Source organism: Topomyia yanbarensis, chromosome 2 (genome assembly GCF_030247195.1).
Source record: "Topomyia yanbarensis strain Yona2022 chromosome 2, ASM3024719v1, whole genome shotgun sequence".
Lineage (NCBI taxonomy): Eukaryota > Metazoa > Arthropoda > Insecta > Diptera > Culicidae > Topomyia > Topomyia yanbarensis.
Window position 1 is genome coordinate 464,736,392 of NC_080671.1, and position 22,707 is coordinate 464,759,098.

General features: G+C 38.5%; 1 protein-coding gene across 1 annotated transcript in view; it reads left to right on the forward strand.

Annotated features, from left to right (window-relative positions):
• Positions 1-15,175, forward strand: part of LOC131686104 (homeotic protein deformed) — a 47,003-nt gene extending 31,828 nt beyond the window's left edge. Inside the window, exons 4-6 of the mRNA XM_058970253.1 lie at positions 123-306; positions 13,180-13,544; positions 13,600-15,175. Of these exons, the coding sequence (XP_058826236.1) occupies positions 123-306; positions 13,180-13,544; positions 13,600-13,866 (816 nt within the window). The 3' untranslated portion in view covers positions 13,867-15,175. The remainder of the gene's footprint in view (positions 1-122; positions 307-13,179; positions 13,545-13,599) is intronic.
• Positions 15,176-22,707: the final 7,532 nt, after the last annotated feature.

Genomic DNA, 22,707 nt, shown 5'->3' on the forward strand with positions numbered 1-22,707 from the left:
GTTCTCTACAGAGTGGTGTTGTTAACAATATTCGATATAAAAATTATTCTTACACTAAAATAGTGAATATATTGCAAAAACTTTCTCGGTATTTTATTTCCTTTCATTTCAATGTTGCACAGGACGAATATCTCGATGAGGAACGCATGATGCTCGACAGGTCTCCGGATGAAACCGAATCCAACGAAGGTGAACTCGATGAACTAGATTCCGATAATGACCTAGACGATGATATAATAAATGCGACAAATGATGGCGAAAGAATCATTTATCCTTGGATGAAAAAAATTCATGTTGCCGGAGTCGGTGAGTAAAACATCAAAAAACTGCATACATATACATGAATGACACACGGCGGGACAAAACGTCGAAATTTCTTGCTGCAATTGCAAGAACCAGTTCGGTTAGGCTCAAAATACACGAGATAGCCTAACCAGTTCGGTTAGGCTATCTCGTGTATTTTGAAAATAATCCCAATTTTTGGAAGCCTAACGCTGCATTCTATAAAAATTCCGTTAATTTATGAGTAGAAAGCCCCCTTAATTGAAAAAAATATCCCGAAAATTCAAAGTTTGAAATAAATCGGTTGAGTAGTTTTTGAATGGCAGTCAATACCGTAAATCGTGTTTTTTCCAGATACGTTCCACACAGTTTAGTGTGTACCTTAGCCGCGATCGGTCGACGCTTGTAGTGCTCCTCGCTAGTCAGTCCAAAATTGCAATGTTCGGTACAGATTACCAAACAAAAGCGTTTCTAAGTGCGAATAACGACTCGGTAAACCGGTTTCGTCAATCGGAAGTGGAATCTAGTGCGTTTTCGGAGTTTTTTCCTGCATTTTATCCCGGCGCAAAGTGACACAAAGCCACTCAGCATATGTGTTTAAAGTGCTCCACCCGCAATACGGGCCGGCGATTCCCGATGCGGGGAAGAAGAAAGTGTTCAAACAACGTAAACAATCATAGTTGAGACCATAAACTCACACAAAATATTTTCGAGTGATAAATCTTTTCCCAAAAAGTGAAAATTTTCGGCGTCACTTAATGGAAAAATTGGCGAATCCAAATTATTGGCGCGTCACCCCTAGCTAGCGATTGATAGGTGTCGTACCAATTTCTTAGTTCCGTATTCGGCAACCTGCAGGTCAGTTTTTTTCTTTTTTCAACATTTTTAAAACCTTTTTCGAATCAGAACCACGTGCGTGGCCAGTGACTCGACGTGAGGGGGAAATCTCTGACGGTGAATTCCCGAGCAAACCGTAATTTAATAAATCCACATCAATGGACAATCACCCTCCCCCTCCCAACGGGGAGATACCGCTCAGCCGGAAAATTCCGATATTTTTAAAACACGGAGATGAAATCGACGAACAAACATTGATAATGCGAGCTGTAAAGGATAAGCAGGGGAATGAACAAACCCTCCCTTATAATCTCTTTTATTATTCATCTCTCGATAAAAAATGCTATCGGTCAGGACCCAAACACCGTCGTAAGAGCCAGTAAAGAGGCTCGGGGCACACAATACGTGCTGCGAACGTCCTCTATGAATGTTTACAACAAACTTATGGCAATGAACGAACTGGTTAACGGAACCACCGTCGAAGTAGTACACCACCCCACTCTCAACAAAACAGCAGGTGTCTTTTACGACCTTGACACCAAAAATCTTGACACCGAACTAATCCTTGAAGGTCAAGGGGTCACCGAGGTCCGCAGGATCATAAAAAAGTTAGCGGTATATCGACCAACACCCCTCTGTTGGTCCTATACGTTGGAGGATCCTATCTACCGAACTTAATTTACCTCGGCATGATGCGCGTGAACGTAAGACGCTACTACCCCAACCCGAAGCAGTGCTTCAGATGAGGCCGTTTCGATCGGAAAAAAGCTGGTCGAATTTAAGACCGACAATAATCATACCTTTCCCGAGGCCCGAGCCCTAATGAAGCAGAATTCAGCTGCCGGAAGCACATCCTACGCCACCAAAGTCAACGCTAGACTAAACCCTAACACTGATGATAAAGACCGAATTATCCACCTATTCAAACTGTAGGTTGAAACCCTTAAAAAATCAATACAATCTCCCTCTGCAAGCAACGACAAGGACCAAACGAACCGGAAACTTAAAGAACAAATCCTCGAGGAACGCATTGAAAACAAGGACCTCAGAAACGAAATGGCCACCATGCGTGAAGCCATCCGGAATCTCCAGAGGGGAAAATTCAAATAACCTACGTCTTCGGCCCAGGCAAAAAACCCACAGCAACAACTAACACCAGCCAGTACATCCCAACAACAACCAAAGGCTGGAACCGCACAATCGACCAAAACAGTAGAAAAATCTAGCTCCCAACCGCAACCAGGACCTGTACCAAACCGTCAAACAAGCGAGACAAATAGAATTGGACGCAGCAGAGAAAAACAAACCCACGATCCGAAGAAACGAAGCAAGTCTCGTAACCCACTGCGGAAACCCAGCGAAACCCGAGCCGGACCCAGCCCTACACCAAATATAAATGAAACGCTCTACCAAGCCCGACCACCCCACACCACATACCCTGACTCTGAATTCAACAATTCGGACGAGGAACGGAAGACCATCGCCGAAGCTAAAACCACCTCCCCTACAGAGAAAATCTGGCGGCGGGTTAACGCCCTTAGCGGAAAAAGGCGCAAAACGGGCTTCTCGCTTGAGATTGCAGGTTGCACCAGTATTGATCCCCGGGAGATAGCTGACGAATTAGGAAAACATTTTTCAATACTCTCCGCCACCGCATTTCACCCCCTCGAGTTCCAGGCCAGAAAAGCCACTCTGGAGGCCTCCCTCGTGGTTTTTTCCCCGGACTCGTCGGCCGAGTGGAACACGCCGTTCTCCGAATCTGAACTTGCTGACGCCCTTAGTCGGGAACAAGGAAAAACCATCGACCCAGACAACATTGGCTATCCACTACTTAGGAACCTTCTTCCAGTCGGAAAACGGGCCCTACTCTAAAGCTACAACAGAATCTGGGAGGGCGGGCCCCTCCCGGACTCTTGGCAAACTACTATGATCATCCCAATCCTCAAACGGGTCCAGGGAACCCGCACGGTCAAAGACTTTAGACCCATTAGTCTTCTCTCCTGCCTCAGCAAAACGTTCGAGAGAATGGCTAATAGGAGACTGATCGACATCATCGAACATCGTCAGTTGCTGGACAGCAGACAGCACGCCTTTCGGAAGGGAAAGGGAACCGGTTCCTACCTGGCATCCCTCGGAGAAACACTCGCCCAGGCCAGGAGAGACGGACTCCACGCAGACGTCGCAGTCCTAGACATCGAGAAAGCCTATAACACCGTATGGCGAGAAGGCATCCTCTGCCAACTCGACCAGTGGGGAATCGGAGGTAATCTAGCTTTTTATATTCAACGCTTCCTGCAAAATCGCCAGTTCCGGGTCGGAATCGGCGGCAACGAGACAATAAATTAAATTTATTAATGAACTTTTATAGTATATGTCTTGAAAACATAAAAAAGAAGTAAAATCTTCTATTATTTTTTTATTACTAAAAATCATTCATTATATTATAAAAAATATAATAAAAAATTTAATACCAATAAAAAAAAATAATTCAAAGATATAGGTAAAAATCTCTTTCAAGCTAAATATATTAATTTATTATAACGAAATCGAGGTAACGTTACTCGAACTCAAATAAATAAAAAAGCAATAAGGGAACATACAGTAAGGAGAACAGGGTACCTCAGGGGTCGGTCCTCGCGGTCACCCTATTCCTCATAGCAATGAACTCCACCTTCGTCACCCTCCCCAAGGGGATTTATATATTCATCTGCGCAGATATTGTTTTAGTCGCGATCGGTAAAACCAAAGGCCGAACACGAATTAAACTACAAACCGCTGTCAACGCCGTCTCCCAATGGACGACTTAAATCGGCTTCAGGCTATCTTTTAGCTAAAGTTTCTACACCCACTTCTGCAACTCGTTCCACTGGACCACCGACCGCCCGATCCGTATGGCGGACACCCCCATCGCCTTCAAGAAGGAACCGACCATCCTTGGAGTCACTTTCGACTGCAAAACATCTTTCACCCCCCACTTCAGGAGAATCAAAAGAGAATGTGCCAACCGCAAGCGTCTGGTACAAACAATTGCGGCCAGGCATACCAAGTGCAACAGAGGGACAACACTGCGGGTCGGTGAAGCCCTCATCCACAGCCGAATATTCTACGGAATCGAGATTACGGGACATAATTACGAAAACCTCATCAACATCTTAGTACCGTTGTACCACCCGGAGCGCCTCCAAATTGCTACCCAGCCGAGAGCGCATGCGTTGAGGCCGGCGTTCTCCCGTTCCGCTGGAGGATCGCTCTCGTCATCCTCCGACGGGCCCTGGGCGTACTCGAGAAGACCTACGGCAGCGACGAATCTACGACACTACAGACAGCTCATGAGATATTTTCACCGACGGATCGAGGAAGAACGATAAGGTGGGAGTCAGCGTCAGCAACGTCCCCCCCCCCGGCTGTTCCTTCCGGCTTCCGCCCCAGTGTTCCGTATTCTCGGCCGAAGCAGCAGCCATCGCCCTGGCCTTAGCCCGAAGACCTTCCGACTCAGCAACCATCATCTTCACCGACTCGCTCTCGGTTCTTCGCGCACTCGAGAACGGCCAGTCTCGCCACCCTTTCGTACAGGCCATCGAAGATGAGATCGATTCTCTCACCACCCTCTGCTGGACCCCCGGACGTTGCAGTATAAAGAGGAACGCCGAGGCTGACTCCTTTGCAGCCCGGGGAAGGACATCGAGGAAAGTGCTAACCAAGGAGGTACCATCGCAGGACATTGTTCGCCACTTTACCCAGGCCATCTACAATCACATCGTCCAACACCGGCGAACTTCCCGTGGTTATCTGTAGAAAGTTAAGGGACTTCCCGCCAAATGGGACGACCAGGAGAGCTGGAAGGAGCTAAGGACCCTTTCGCGGCTACGGACCGGACACACCAGGATTTCCCATGAACACACTGTCGCCAACGCACCCGTCCCCTTCTGCATCACATGCGGAACTCGAAAATCAGTCGAGCACCTGCTTATCAGCTGTATCGAGCTACAAGATCTACGAGCAATGCACGACCTACCGCTCTCCATCCGCGACGCACATTCTAATGATCCTGTGAGAGAGGAGGTCATACTCAACTTTTTAAAAGACGCAGGGCTTTACGAGCTCATCTAGCTTCACCAACCCCGGCGTACCACTCAGCTACGCTGCCACTCAGAACTGCGTGCCCCTCGCCACACCCTGACCGCGTGATGGGAGGACTCTTCGCGGCCCACCCGGAACGTACCACAACACACCACCCAATACAGCCTCCAGGGCAACCGCCCCACAAAGCGGGCCCCTCGCCATACCCGGACCGGGTGATGAGAGGGCTCACCGCGGCCCATCGATCATCAAAATTCACCGTCTACACATAATTGCGGCCCCCTCGCTACACCTAGCACAGGTAATGGGAGGGCTCACCGCGGCCCACAAGGAAATCGCACCTCAGCCCCAACCTACAGGCCACCCCATCGAACAACGACTAGCCATTCACAACAGCGGGCCACTCGCCACACCCGGACCGGGTGATGGGTGGGACCACCGCGGCCCACCTAAACTAACCTGCGCCCTTCATGGTCGAGCTGGATATGAGCCCCGAAACTGGGGAACTTTTCCAACCACCGACAGCACGAACACCCAACGGCAACCTACTATAGTGCACCCGCTTACTAGATACACTGCCGCACACAACCGCGGGTTCCTCGCCACACCCAGCACGGGTGATGGGAGGGCTCATCAGGGCCCACTGGGAGATCTCACCTCAGCCCCTATCAGGACATCCACAACTGCGGGACCCTCGCCATACCCAGACAGGGTAATGGGAAGGACCACCGCAGCCCACCCCATCCAACCTGCGCCCACCCTGGGCAAGAAAAAATGATTATATTAATTACTAGAATTAAAAATTGATATGTAAATTACTATTTAACGGGTGAATGACCTATTAGGTTAAAACCCAGTCAATAAAATCAATCAATACGTTCCACAATTCGCTTCACCCAATTTTCATAAAATATTCACAAAAAAGCGTTTTTTTTACTAAATTAGTACACAGACATATGTTTCTCATTTTACAAAAAAAAATTTCCAATAAAGTAAAACCTTTCCTTAACCACAGAGAAGAGACATAAATAAAAATGAACTTTTTCTGAAAACCTTCTGCCTGTGTAGGCAATTAAAAGAAAATACGTTGCAAATCACCATGCAAACAAAAAATAAGGCTAAGAACAACAAACTACGATTTCAAATAATATGCTTTGATGGAATCAAATTTATACAATTGTAACATTGCTCAAATTTTAATAAAAGATAGATTAAAATGTTGGGCACAAAATAATACCCACTATTTCAACATGTAACGGTGGTCATAACCGGTTGGTAAGCCATCTACATATAATTACAAATTGAAATGATTATATTCAGTAAGTTCGAGTATAAGTAAGTCAATTAAGTTATTAAAACAACAACTTGCGTGACAGAATTTTTTTATGTGCTACTACACATTGCAAAAGATCATGTGTAAAATCAATTTATTCAATATAACGAATTTGCTCGGTGTATATTTTTGACTGTTGTTGTTATGAAATGCAAAAGTTTGTATATACCGTACAAGGAAATGAAAATTTATTAAAATTCAGTATAGGTTAAGAAAATTTGTGTAATTAGTGAAAATACATCAGCCAAGAATGGCCATTGGTTTTGCTGGCTAAAAGGAACAAAACTGATTAGTCGCTATGAAATGATATCTTTTTTTTATTTGGCCCATTTTTCAGGTATATACCAGAATCAAAACAATAATGTTTCTATGGGAGCGGGCATAGCGTAGTTAGTAAATCGATTGCCTTGTACGCAGCTCACCTGGGTCCAAGTTCCAACTCCGCCCATAGGATTAAAGATTTTTCCTAAGATATTTTTCTAACCCGAAGAGGCAAATGACCTTTAGGTTAAAACCTCTATAATCAAAATAAAAATGATGTTTCTACCACTGATGCCAGCGACAATCCTAATCTAGTGTTCTGTATCTACTACCCGAATACACAACCACAACACAACCGAAGTTTAGTTTCGTATTTTTCGTATTTCGTTCCATACTCGTTCACCGGTAAACGAAAACCAAATCCAAACCGGGGTTCAGTGTAAACGAAATATCGGTTTGGTTTTCTGGCCACGGTTGAACACAACCAAGAGCAAAACCTCACACGGTGCACTATGTGTCACAAGGGCAGTTTTTCGGTACAAAAATCAATAACTTCCAAACCGTTTATTTTAGAGAAATTATGTCTGAAAAAATATTTTTGAAATATAAATTAGCTTTCTTTTAAAGTAAAATGTAACTAGGGTGGTCCTCTCAAACTTTCTTTTCGAAAAATTATTTTTCGAACTAAATGGTATAGGAAGGTACTTACTTCAGCAAAGTTGTAGAAAAATGTTTTTCAAGTAACATTTTCAAAGGCATCAAAGTTATAACACTATCGGTTTTCGTGTTGTTTTTATTTTTTTGTTAAAACCGGTTCTCTGCAATATAACTTTTTGTAAGCTTCAGAGACTCATACCTTGAATGCAATTTGAATTTTATTGTTTATAAACCACAGGAGAGATTTTTCAAATACAGTAACATCAGAATAACTTGTTTTAAAAGTTTTCTTTTACATATAGTCTATTTTATTTCGTTACTTTGAATATATGAGTATTCACGTATTCAACAAAGTTGCTCGACATAGCATTCTCCAAAACTTTGCTGAAGATATCAAGTATCGAGTTAAATTTGCTTCAAGATTTAATTCTCCATAATCACTTCAAGGAAGATTAAATTATTTCATCAGAAGATGTTCTGCTTCACCCTCAAAAGTTATCCAGCGCTTATTTTACTTTGCTTCACTATTCAAGCTCACGACTTGACAATCAGTCCTAGTACCTAGTACACGATTTTTTTACGCCATTCAATTCAGCACTCAAATATACACCATTAATAGCTACTATTTTGAAATCTGTTGAACTCCACTCCTGCTTATCTATGCATTTTTCACACAATTCTAAACACATAATTTAATTCTTAGAATTGATTTTTGCACTTGTTTTGAAAAGCTATACCTACATGATCGTTAAAACAATAGTTTCCCAATGTAGTGATCAAACAATATTCTTTCAAAAATATTGTTGTGCAATATTTCATTAAATTAGTCAGCATCAATTTTTTTTAATTCAATATAATTAATTTTGGATTAGGGAGGGGGAGGGGTCAACCGCCACCCCCACCCCCTAGCTACGCCACAGCCACTTAGAGAAATCTATGCATTTTTCACACAATTTTAAACACATAATTTAATTCTTAGAATTAATTTTTGCACCTGTTTTGAAAAGCTATACCGAACATATAGTTTCATAATACAAATAAAATCAATCAAAAGATCAAGAGAAAGACGACTACCAAAAACTGGGCTTAATTCACCTTTGTCCAAAAATCATGCAGCGGGCGACCACCAACAAAACTGTCGCTCCAAAAACCGCTTATCACGATACGGATCAATAAACCAGCCACTAAATGTGACATGAACTGCCTTACCGAGGAATAACAAATGATCAACCCCCAAGAAGCATTTTTAAAAGATACCTGTCGCCGAAGAGAAAAGAACAAATAACAACGCAAAATAAATTACATCTAATTTATCACTCTCAACATACAACTGCTTTTAGTTTCGCGGTCCTCAAGGAATTTTCAAACAGGCCTTTGATGTTTGATGTTCAGGGAAACATTGAAGATGAATGGGTGCTGTTATGAACGCCTTTTGTAATCTCTTTATGCTGCACTGCACTTGACCTTGAAATATAGGAAACACGAATAGAACAATCGTCGTTTGTACACAAAACATTTCTGCTGCATGCCTGTTCATTCATCATCAACTATGATTTATTCCATTGTTGTACACTGTGAAATGAAATACAGTATAGATTATTTTGAAAATGGTTTGCTAATAATCTGTACTCGCAATAGCACGACGGACCATCATTCATTTACTTTTATTGAACATTGAATAATACTTTAATTGTTATTATTTATTGGTAATTGAGGAATACCTAATTAAGAATCATTATTCTGTTGGATTATGTTCGAGTAACCAAATGCAAGTTTACTCATTATATTGGCCCACACCAAGAATTCGAACTTGAATATTATCTGCTTCACTTCCGTAATCATTTGAAGTAGATATTGATAGGATTTGGTTCACATTCAAATTTGGTTACTTCTCCCATGACTTTCGACTCGGTTCGAAATACTTTTAGCTTTAGTGAATGTTTATTTATTTGCGTTATTATAGGAATTTGGATATCCATAATAAATCATTTCGGTATCATTATTACCACTTTGTAATTACTACAGAACACAAAATAAGAAATATTTTCAGTAACGGGACACACATCGGACTATGATTGTGGCCCACAAACTAGTATTTCTCTAAGGATTAAAACAGGCTAGAGGTTGTGATGCATCCAGCTAGGTGTAGTGTCAGGATTCAGAATATATTGGGTCAAATGGCAAGGTTTTTTGAAATCACTGGGCACGGTTCTTCAAAAAGAAAGATCAGATGAAGCCTTTTTATCCAACTATTTGAAATTGGCAAAGCAGGAACAGGATCAACAAAGTCATTCTCTGGGCATGCTCCGACCAATCGATCTTCCTTTTCATTACCAGTAATACCGGAATGTCCGGGCACCCAATTATTTGAGTTCAGCATGCAAATTGGACCGTGATTTGTCAGAACTACACACCAAAAAATAATGAAATTTAAACGACATGTAAATGAATACGAATGTAAACATACAATGATTGAATCCAAAATTTGATTGAAAATTACGTTAAAATCAATTGGAGCATCAAACAGCATACAATTTTACACTTTCATTCGTGTAATATTACATGTCATTCATTTTAAAACAGTATTCGAGTAAAAATACATTAAAGTGCATTGGTTTTCCGTTTGAAGCAACTGTATTTTTCAATCCACGTGTAAACTTATAATACATTTCGTTGAAGAAAGCACGACAAGTCGTGTGCATTTGTGGTGCATGAATATAAACTTAAAATTACAAAATATTTTTATCTGTGTAACGGCCTTGATTTCAGCCTGACTACCGGAGCAGCCAAGAATTGAAGTATCTCAACGAAGAATTGGAGAACTGGATTCCCGCCCCAAGTCGTAGAAGGTGACAGAAAGAGGAGCTCCTTAGTCAAAGAGTATCTCTGTAATTGTAATTGTTTATTGAGGACTTTAACCAGATGGTCTCCAAGAAGCAATTTATAGTGCGTTGGTACAAAAACCGAATTTTCCAAACGGAACAAAAATTGAATTACTGTTTCATCCTGCATTTATACTTACTAGTACTAAGTAAAACGGCAAAGCGTACTGGTGCACGGTCACCGTAAATAATATTAGTATGAATGAGTTCAATAAACTACTCAGCAGACCTGAACATCTCTATGGCGAAGGGTTTTTAATAAAGGAATAATAATGATAATTGAACTGTAATCTTGTGTTTGGTAATAATCGGATGCGAGATATGTAGAAGAAGACAGTACAAGTAGTGCCAAGACTTTACTGTTTACTAACGAACGGTTAAAACTGCAATAAAGTAAACAAACATCTACTTAGTTCACCTTCTCATTCGAAAACTTGAGGTTAGTTCGTGTGAAACACGATATATTGCCGTAAAAGATGCAACATTATCTACGGGTATTGCACACCCAACCTTGTCACCCATGAAGTGTTAATATTGATTTATCTTTCGACATTCACTGAGTGTACCACCTCACATTCTTATTCATTTAATATGTATGTATATCCATACACGCATACTTTTTCACGCAAATTAATTGCTCACAAAAACATGATAGCACGCTCGCTCCAGATCCGATAACGTTACTAAATACTTGGTGATGCCACTCTTGCTTTTGGAAATGATCTTATGAAAAAATACCAAGCAACGCCAATTATTATTACAATTAAACCCTTGCCATATCTACTGGCTTCGAAGCGCTGATAAAACATACAATTTTTTGCCAACTCTATTCTAATAATTTAAAGTTTTTTAGCAATCTAATTCAAATGTTGGAAAACTCAAACCTTGTCTATACTTTTCTTTATTATCCCTACAACATCATTATCAAAAAATCTATCTTAAAAGGACCTGTCAAAACTTTCTAGAGTATACTGAACTTGAAGAATATAAATTGATGTATTTACGAAGTTCTGCTTCGCATTGCCTCCATCCACAACAATAATATCATTTTATTTGTGAACACAGCTGTTAGTCATAAAGAAATTTTAGGGTGAGATGCTGTCCGAAGTTTCCTTCTTGTTTCAGTGGGATGAGTTCAATTGAAACTTTTAACCCCTCACCGCTTATATACTGCTATGGAGTATTTTCTTTTAATTCTTCGAAATATTAGTGACCATGCACGTTAGAGTCACCATTCTCTCACCATGTATAAAAAGTATTTTTTCTAGAAAATGGTAGCTTGTAGACTTTCTAAGATCATACAACACATCACAAAACACACTACCAACCAGACAACTGCGAAGTTCCAACAAGTCATCTCAGTTAATAAAAAATAAAATATAAGGCAGAACGGAAAATGAAGGTGCTCATCGCTTGGATTTAACAAGGGACGTGTTGATTGAGACGATGATTGTGCGATGATGCCAAGAGTTTTGGCTGCTACTTCTATCGCTTACATGGCTTCCCTCTTTTATGTATGAAATGCGAAGAATCTCAAGCTTTGGCGTGTTATGCATTGAGATGAAATGAAATTTTTATATGATTTTTAAAATGTTTTGTCGTAACGATATACGATAAAAGAATGAGAAAAATTCGAATCAATGAAATGGCAATAAGAGCCATGGTATAGTGCAATTAGAGAATTTTTAAACTTTACTGTTTTTTAACCACACCCAAATTTGTAAAAATATTTTATCTTATATTTGGGATCGATGATCTAACCCAGTTTAACTGCATACCATGAAAATGTCGTCAACTACGATTTTAAAAAGGTATCACAAATTGTGAAATCAAAATTAAAGCGAACTATCCTTGGTTACATTTAAGCAACGATCTACCAAACGAGTTCGCGATTCTCATTTTCATTATTCGTCTGCAATGGAATGTAAGTGTACTCCTGGCGGTGTAAGATTAAAAAAATAGCTTTATCATCGCAATGCACAAGTCGAACTGCAAGTCATTTCTATCGGTAGAGAGATACGGGTGAGTTAAACGACACGGTAATCAAGGTAAATGTCAGTATTGAGACATTGAAAATAAAATAAACTATGCCAACGCCAAGGCGGTCATTTCAGTAGCGTAGCAGCAACTAAAATTTCATTAAAGCTATGAAATAAGTTATACAAATATGTATAATATATAAAAGGAAAAAATAACAACAACAAAGAGTATCCACACTAATTAAAAAAAATCACATTCCAATATTTGAAATGTATAACTGTTCATAGTACTCTTATCCAATAATCCCTCCATTTTCATAAGATTAAAAAATAGTAATTCTACTAGTTTCCGATTTCTCGTTATTACAGCTAAATTTCATTCCACTACGCTTACCTTACATTATAAAGAGAGAGTTGAGTTTTTTTGCTTTTCAACTAACTAATGAAATAGTGCGGTATCCTTAACAGGGTTAACAAAGGCTCATCACCTTATATTTTTTTAGTTTCCTCGGCAGCAAGTTGCTAACAAAGATAGCATGATTTGTCTCATAAAAACAATCATTCTTTCGTAGTGGTTATATCAAATAGCAGGCAACGTTAAAAGAAAAATAATTATGCCAGTTTCTTTCCATGTCAATCAAGTTGAGCTTTGAATGTCATTCAAGCGTAGCGTAATCAGACATTTGAGGATATATACTACGATTACTCAATTCCTTCTTACAGCTACGTGATCTATATAGGCGTGCAGAAGGCACGTTTATCTCAGTTAATACCATGTCAAGTAGTTCTTACAAAAAGAGCTATTATCAATTTCTAAGAGCTTGCAATCATACAATAATAACATTTATATTAATTTTCCCTCTTTCAGCGAACGGATCCTACCAACCTGGAATGGAACCAAAACGCCAACGTACCGCCTACACTAGGCATCAGATTTTAGAGTTGGAGAAGGAGTTCCATTACAATCGTTATCTAACCCGACGACGGCGTATAGAAATAGCCCACACACTGGTTCTGTCAGAGCGTCAGATTAAAATATGGTTCCAGAATCGGCGAATGAAATGGAAAAAAGATAACAAACTTCCGAATACTAAAAATGTACGAAAGAAAAGCGGAGATCAAGGTAAAAACATCACCACATCTAACGCTACGGGCGGCCCAACGAAAAAAGGTCGAAAGACGAGCTCGTCAAGTTTATCAATTGCGAAGAAGCGAATGAATCTACAGAGTGAAGTAAGTAGTTGTACGTATAAAGAATGAGAAAAGATTGTAATTTTCGATCAAACAGTGCTTTCGATCCGAGAGCCTGGACAGCATGACGGACATTCATAACTCATTGACTGGAAACAATGTTACTGCAGCTCCATACATTTCTGCATCGGACGTTACTGGAGTGCTACCAGCAAATAACAGCAACAATATCACTTCAGAGCCAATATCACAAGAACAACAGCAATCACCAATATTAAGCAGCCCGTCGGCTATCGGAAGTGTGAATACAACAGTTGCTCATTCCATTAGTATTAAAAATGACTACGATCTAACTACTCTATAGAATTACTTTACATTATATCCTGGCATATTCTTTCATTTATTTGCTCAATGCTAACGTGTTCAATGTATCCACCGATTTAAAAATTAACCAGTTGACAGTGTCCCTTCAGAAATAACAAAATACCAATTTATTTAAAAGGTAATGACAGATTGTAAATGTTCTACGTGCTACCGTCCATCATTACAAAATTGATACTGATATGTACTTCGACAAATAAAAATACTTTGAACGAGAAGGGAGAACCGCTAATTTTGTGAATTAGAAATTTTTAAACCGTGAGTATTTCATACAATCCAATGATAGGAAAATACATAGATTTGTCTTTTCGTTACTATCATTGATTCCATTGGAAATCACTAGAAAAGTTGTGCTTTAATTTTTTAATTATTGTTAAGCTCCACAACGTTTATGGAGATCATGGGCTAATTCCCATTCACAGGAAGAAAGCAGTCTCGAATTAATATAAGTAAATTAAGACCAGCAAATGGCATGAAATACATTTTGCATACTTCTTTCTGAAATACAGTATTAACTCACGACTTTCAGATATTTGATAAATTCAATTTTTCACCACAGATGAGAAAAGATTATTTCTATTTCTATATACATACTATACAAGTCTTTGAAAAGGGGGAGTATTATTGTACCATTGGATAAAATTCGGATAAAACAGTGATGTAGTTTAAGATGATTCCAGCCTTGTAAATAATTGTACAGAGTAATACCCACAAAGATACTTTTATCTATTTAACATAGTAGTTTTGGTTTTGTGCCATTTATTTTAAGGTCGTAGTTTATTGTCTATATAGCTTTAGTTAGCGTATATTGAATCTATGAACATAAAAGTAGACCTTGTCATTTTTTTTTATAATTCCAAACTTGCGAGTTAGTTCAAGAATGTACAAAGTATTAGGTAGCCAACATTCTTGTATATTTTTTGGTAAGATAAATCAGTTTGTCACCTGGAACGCAAAGAATAGTTGAGCTAGTTCATATCCCCTATAGACACTATCATTATTTTGCTAGTTTGGTACTAGAGCATATAGCGTCTGGGTTATGATGCCAAGATAATAATGCAGACTAAACGGAACCTCTCAATGTATCAATTCAATAATAAACTTCTATTATAATTTTCTGCTGATCTTGGATTGTCATACTCTTCCATAACCTATCATATAAAAATTATTTTTAATATACTTGAATCAACCAATGCGACCTAAAGTTTATTGAGAACAAATTTGGTTTCGAAAGTTTGGTAAGGAGCATCGTCTATTAATTCATACATACGTTTTAAGTATAACCAGTAAGTTACAACAAATAAATTAGAAATATCTACATTTTGCACACATAAGCCTTCTTCACTTTGGATATCACCTATACCTCTATTCGTGAATTGTAAAATAGGTACGACAATACCGGTAGCTGATTCTGGGAACAAGCTTGACTTCTGAATCCTCTTTTAGCTCGTAAATAAATAAAAGATAAATCACTGTTGGGAATATGCAGAATGGTAGGTATACACAATTGGTTTCGGTATACTGCTAAAAGGGATTAGCTTATGCCGGAGTGAGCTTTGAAGATTGCCTAGTGGCACCCGCAGAACCAAGAGTAATTTACAGGTAAAAGCGAGCGTAAACGCCTTAAAGAGTTAATCCCATTTTATAAATCTTTCGCAGCATGACGCATTTTTAAGCAAATTCATAAACACAAATAACTATACGGCATTATGCATCAGTTTTATCGATACACGAGTTGCGGCTGTATCAAATATCAGTTTATAGTCACCGTAATATTCTCCCACATTCTATATCTCTGGTGCAATTTGTAATTTTGAGTCTAGGATAATAATGATAAAGCACAGCATCACATAGCGGAATTTTGACCCTTTGTTTTTACAGATTCCTTGAACGATTTTTTGGGTTCAGAAAAATTACAGGGATAGTGCTACGATCCAACTGACACTAAAAATTCCACAGGCATTTTGAAATCATAAGGCATCAACAATAAAATTTTTGATGCTAGATTTTTTTCAAATTAGTCCTTAAAACTAAGATAATTTAAATATGTATAGCGGTTTTCGTTTGTTTTGACACTAGATGCTGATGCTTCATGCTCTTTTTAGACATACACACCTAGAAAAAATAGTGTAAAATTACGTCTCCTGACCCTGACATATACGAGCATCAAAAATGACTTAGTTTTACGTTTGATTTTAATTTTACATGACGTTTAATTTCGAAAATCATGTAATTTTACTCCACATACAGTGTTTGTTCTGAATGGTAGGAAGTGTTATTTTATGTTATTGCGCATGTAAAGTATATGTTTCATGTAAAATTAAACGGAACACGGTAATGTTCTTTCATTTCGTAAATTACGGTTTGTTGAATTGTCATGTTTACAATTACGTCAACGATAAAATTCAGATTTTTTTGGTGTGTATCGACCAAAAATTCAATTTTGAACATTTGCATTTTTTCGAATATTATGAAATCAATATTCAAATGCCGCACCCCCTTAAAGATGTCCGATTGAGCTAAACAATTGCATAGATTCCTTTTTCGATGTAATAAGAATTTTATGTAAAACTCTATGCGAAAATTTAAGATGATTATTTTCATTGATATCTTTCCTGTTGAACACCCCTCACATTTAGAAATATTCGCAGTATTCGGTAATTTGTTACCGAACATTCAACAGCTTTTCGTTCAAAACGTTCGGTAATTGAACTAGTTACAGAGCGTTCGGTAATAAAGATTTTTTTCGGACCTGTCAGAAACTACCGAATAGCTCAAATGTTACCGGACGTTTTCGGTATATTCATTGTTTTGAATTCAACTCAATTATGAAAAAATGGTTCGGATTTATTTATAAAAAAACTGTATAACTTTTGTACTTTTATTAAAGCTTGAATGACACTTTAATTAAAAAAAATGGAAACCAGAAATTCGCAAGTAGAAACATATCACGAGAAAGAACCTGGAACCTGGAGAACCTGTATCGGATATGGGAATAATGCGATAATACCGAATGAATTGTATTTTTAATAACAGATTTTGGTAAAACCGTTTGTATAGAACAAACTATTTGGTAAAAATTGACGTATTTTCTGTCAAATAAATCATGTTTACCGAAAAACCGGTTATCTTTTGATATTTACCAAAACTTCCGTCAAAAGAATTACCGAACTGCGAAATCTAATTTGAGTGTGCTAGTTCTCCATACAAACTTTGGTTTTGAACTGTAAAGCCCCGTTCCAATTTATTTCCAAAGATTTTTTCATCGGTGGTTTCCTGGGACCTCAAACTTTCGCCATTTTATTTTTCGTTCTGCTCTCAATGTATATTTTTTATTTTGTTTCGTAGTGTGATGTTCAAGAACATTAACCAAGCTGAATCATTCGTTTCGCGAACCAACATGCAGCGTATCGCCAAATACTGCAATGTTAAATATAGCTTTCCCGTATACATAGAAAATGGCGCTGTAGAAGTTCGTGTCCATGATTTGGCTCGCTTACCTCTGACAGCGTGATTAAAAGCGAGGTTGGGGACCATTCATAAATTACGTTACACAAAGATTGCCCAAAATTGACCCCCCTCCCCCTGTAACACATTATCACAAATTTCACCTCCCATATTATGTAACAAATTCCAAGAAAAAAATTTTTTCTTCGGTAAAAACATGTGACGTAACGATCTAGATAACTCCCTCTACCCCCTATGTCACAACATGTCACAACTTGTCGTACCCCCTCCACCCCCTAAAAGCGTTACGTAATTTATGAATGGTCCCTTACAGTGCCTCTATTGGAGGAAGGTAGGAAGCTTAATGTAAAAGTGTATATATGTGTGTGCATCGCTATCGGAAGTACTATCTTCACACGCAAGTGGCGTTGCTGTTATTGTCTCCAGATTCTGGACAGAGTTGCCAGTTTTCTTGATATGCAGTTTTCGTTAAGAGATACTTGCAAAATTTCGGAGAAGTAAACACTGTTACACACGATACATGGTGGAACTTTTTCCCGGGCATTCCTAACGGTGTTCATGTAGTGAGAATGGATGTGACCAAGCCAATTCCCGCATATATAGCCGTCACAGTGTTATCAAACGACCATATTCCCATTCATCAGACATCACTGGTCACATACCCATGGCAAATTCCTACTTGCCAGTTCTTCAAGAAAACGCTGCATCTCGGAAAACATTACGTAGAAAATATTAAGGAAAACTCAACCAATCCAACTAAAATCAGCACACAACCTTCTTACGATAAACCACTAACTACTGCAAAACCAACATCTCCGGATCAAGCAGTAAGAAATACGCATTCAACAACGATCCCGTCTAGTGTCTCTAAGTCAATAACCAGCAACAACAATAACGAAGCGAATGCCGAAAAATATGGATATACAAAAGCGACCCATAAGAGTAAGACAAAAACTAGAACATTCGACCGCGAGTAGAAGGAAAGTAGTACAGATGGACATGGACGTTTTTTAAAATAATTTTTAATTTACTTGTTTTGAATATCAACATGCCAAAAATGGTAAAAAATAAAAAAGTAAAAAAATATTGGTTCGTTTCGTTTAATAACCTGTTTTGTTAATAACCTGTTTTGTTATATTTCTCATGAAACGTAGCGAATATGCAAATGGTGGACGAGTAACGTTCGACGGAGAGTAATTTTCCATACATCCTCAAAAATACTTCGAAAAGATTTTATTGTTTCAATAATACGAGTTTTAGTCTTGGTGTCATTCGCGTCTTCCTCGGGATAGAAAAATTTCTAACCCTATGTGTCTAACAGCTTTCGTTTTGCTTTTGTTAATATTCTGAACAATTAGGTGGATTCAATTTTTTTTTATTGTAGTTATAGAGGTTTTAACCTAACCCAGGTGAGCTGCGCATAAAGCAATCGATTTACCAACTACGCTATTCCCGCCCCTCAAATATTTTGAAAAAAATATGTCGCAGCAATTTTTGGGAAAGGTTGCTCTAAAAAAATCGAAACACATCTATTTAATTGAAAAAATTAATTTCTTTTATTCCAATTTTATTTTGAATAAAGAATTACTTGACCGGCCACATTTCAAATAGCGGATTTGAACTGATTGTTTTAGCGAAGCACTTCTTTTAAACATCCAATCACTCAAAATTTTATAAAAGATATACCTCTGAAAAATCCTTATATTTCTAGTAACTTACTGAAAAGATCCTATGTGCATTCTCCTGCAGAATGTAAACAAAGAGAGGATTGAGAATTATTACTATTCGATTATTACGGCTCAAATAACAACTTTTCTTACAGTCCACACCACATAATTTCGAAACCATCAACATCGAAGGTTGGTCGTCAAATAGTGAATAATTCCCAGTGTTCACAAGCTCATTGATATGACATTTAATCTGTGGGCCGGCATCGACTGGGTACTACCGTCTTCTGCAATTGAAGCGAAATGAGAAGGTGCGAGTGGGCATGGGAACTGAATACGTGAGTTGGCAAAGAAACCCCACACAGCTGTCCTTCGACGAGACAGGAGATTGGGTCAAACCCAACAAGCCGCCCAGAAAACACCACGTTACGAAGAATCAGGATTGGACACTTTGCACATCGAACTGCATTACTTTGTCACTTTGCTTCCCTGGGTTCAAACGAATACTACACGATAAGCTGAAAACTCGCCATTTCAAAGCCATAGCATTGTAGGAACTTTGCTTGGCGGGACAGAATCTGTGGAAAAGCGGGCATCGAGCGGTTACATTCTACTAGAGCAATGGCACAACAAACAAGTTAAGAATCAGCTTCGTAGTACTGAGCAAGATGCGCCAACGCGTAATCAAGTAGCAGACGATCAGCGAAAGGGTGTGTGTGGATCAAAGGCTATTTCTACAACTATAGCATCGTCAGCGTGCACTGCCCTCTCAAAGCGGGACCCGAGAAGATGCATTTTACGTGCATTTGGAGCCCGCGGAAGAATGCGAAGCTTCTCATCTGCGACATAAACGCCACCTTTGAGATCACCCGGTTAACGAGCTGAAAACCAAATTCACCACTGAACAGAAATTTCTTCTCCGACATCACAAATGTTCACACCTTCCGCAGTGCGAATATTGATTCGGGATCGCCTACAAGAAGTGTTACGAAAATTCTACGAGTAGGTGAATCACTCGAGCAAAAGCTATCTACCACAGGCCGACATATGAAGAGATACTAATGGAGACCTTGTCACGACCGAGTGTGAGCTGATCGTTGAGTGAATTATGAAGAACATCGAAATATCAGTAGACGACGAAAAAGATTGCTGCAACTAGTTACCGAGCAATCACATTGTTGCAAATTCTTTGTCGCCGCCAATAATCGTGAGCAAGCGAGTTCGTTGAGAAAATTTGAGTGATGTGTGATGAGCATTAAAGATACTTTCGAGTGTTTTTGAAACTCGGAAAGGGCTACGGCAAGGTATGATAATAAAAGCGACGTCTGTTCACTAACTTGACAATATTTTTAATTTTCATCATTTCCAATCCTACTTAGTGGCTATTCAAATAATTGATAGTACAAAAGATAATCAAATGTTCATAAAAACTGATCCTGGCCTACTAGAGGCCAACGGAAAACGTCATTTTTCATCAGTTTCTATATGGATGTTTCCGTGCAGGTATTTTATTCGATATTGGCAAGATGTGTCAACTATAAGATTTTCACTAAGAGATCAGTTACAAGATCTAATTCCCACCAAAAGACCCCATGGTGTTTGAAACATTAAGTTCTCAATGTAATGATCAGATAATAAATTTCTAAAATTATTATTTAAATATTAAATATTTTTTCCTAAATTAAATTGTCATCACCAATAAAAATATTTAAATTCGATTAATTTTGGGGGGGGGGGGGGCTTAAACATCCAACCCCTATTTCTATTTCCGTAGAAAATATGCAAACTCAACCTATTTTTGCGTCTCAGTCCATATGCCAGGGTCAGAAGATCCAAATGTAGTAGGTAGGCTATAGGCATTTTTCTAAGTGTGCAGCCTTGCTCTTGCAAGAAAAGATAAAATCTAATACTGCAATGATGTTTTTTCTCCTCAGGTGTTAAAACAATAGAATCAATATAGCGATTTTGTCAGTGTATACATTCTATGGTAGTTACTACATAACCAACTCAACTAGATTTAAAATCGGCAATATATACGAAATCACATGAAACAGCTTTCTTTTTTCTCAATACCGACGCCCAAACGAATATCTATTTATGTTTACTTGCTTTCTTGCAATTTGATTAATGATTACTCATGTCATCCAGTCTTTCTCTTTGTCAGAACTTGAAACGTGAAGCGAAGAGAAAAAGGCAACTGTTGGCATAAAATATAGAGGAAAAATCAAGGGGCACATATCACTGACAGCACATGTCTCGTCCCAAATGTTGAATATTATAGAATTCTATAAAAGAGCCGGATTACTTTTGATAGACTTGTATGCCAGACCAATCCAACTTTTGACAGTTCGTATAAAAAATGATGCATGGAAAATTTGTTACGCTCACATATCTTTCTGGTAGAATTTGAAACTATCAGTGACAATGTTGCATGTACAAATCTGAATAAATCTTTTCTTCAAACAATACAATATTCACTGCATCACCAAGCTTCAGTTCTAAATATATTGTGATTTTAAATAATACCTATACATACATCTTTGAAACGGAGAAAAATTCAAAGTGGGTGAAAACTTTGCAAGGCATCATTTATCATTCCACAACCCTTTAGTTCTACTGATACCATGCTGACAGAAGGAAACGACCACACTGCTCTAAATCCAATTTTTATGACCAGACAACACAAAGAACTCCCTTGGTATTCCTCTTTATGATCCATTCTTCTATGGCGAACTCCCACACCATAAATACGCAAATTACGGTAACTTTTCCCGCTTGCTTTCAGTCTCAGAAACTCTAGTGTTGAATAGATTAATCAAAATGTTTCGAATTCTATGCAAAATTTCATGCAAACTTGCATGCAAAATCGAATGCGATTCACATAGGAATTAGTACATACATATTAAAGATTTAGAATTTCATTACCCTTAGATGTTGCTATCAGTTAGGTACCTAAGTTAAAATAAAATTAAAGGGCGAGTAGACCCTATAGATCTTTATTTTTATTATTTATAAATTAAAAGGAATAATAAAATTTATAATTTATATTAAAATAAAACCCAGTAGAAAATTCAATTCAATCCATTCTTTCTTTATACTCAGGATGTGCGTTTGTGGTAAATTTATAATTGTTTAAAAGTTATCGATATTCCAATACAGACTCTGCTCATTAACCTATTACAAATTTTGGAAGCATTTGGATAAAAAGGCGGGGCTTCTAACGAAAATGACCTTAGAAACTAGAATATCTCGATGCGTTGTGACGACGATGATGGATTGAACACTGACTTCATCATGTTTGACTATTGATTATCTAATAAGAGTTGCTTAGGAAGTGGTAAGTAGGAATTCATACCAATCCGACCCATATTCAAACCTCACCAGCATGATAGCCACAATTACCGAGCGCCCTCATCTCCATCGTTCACGAGGAAGGATAAAGGATAAGGTAGACGGAAAGTGTTGATGCTCTACCTACTTAACGGAAGGTAGACAATTCATCAGGCTCTTTCATAGGTGTCGCGGAGTTGGTAGTTTGGAAGGCTATAAGGCCTAGGATTCGCTCCAAGCAAGCGATGCGACCTGTAAAGCATAGTTTATTAGGAAGTTGTTTAGTTCATCTTCGAGCACATGATCACTCGAAAAAGAAAAGATCTTGGGTTCTTTTTAAACTTATGTTTTCTAAATCA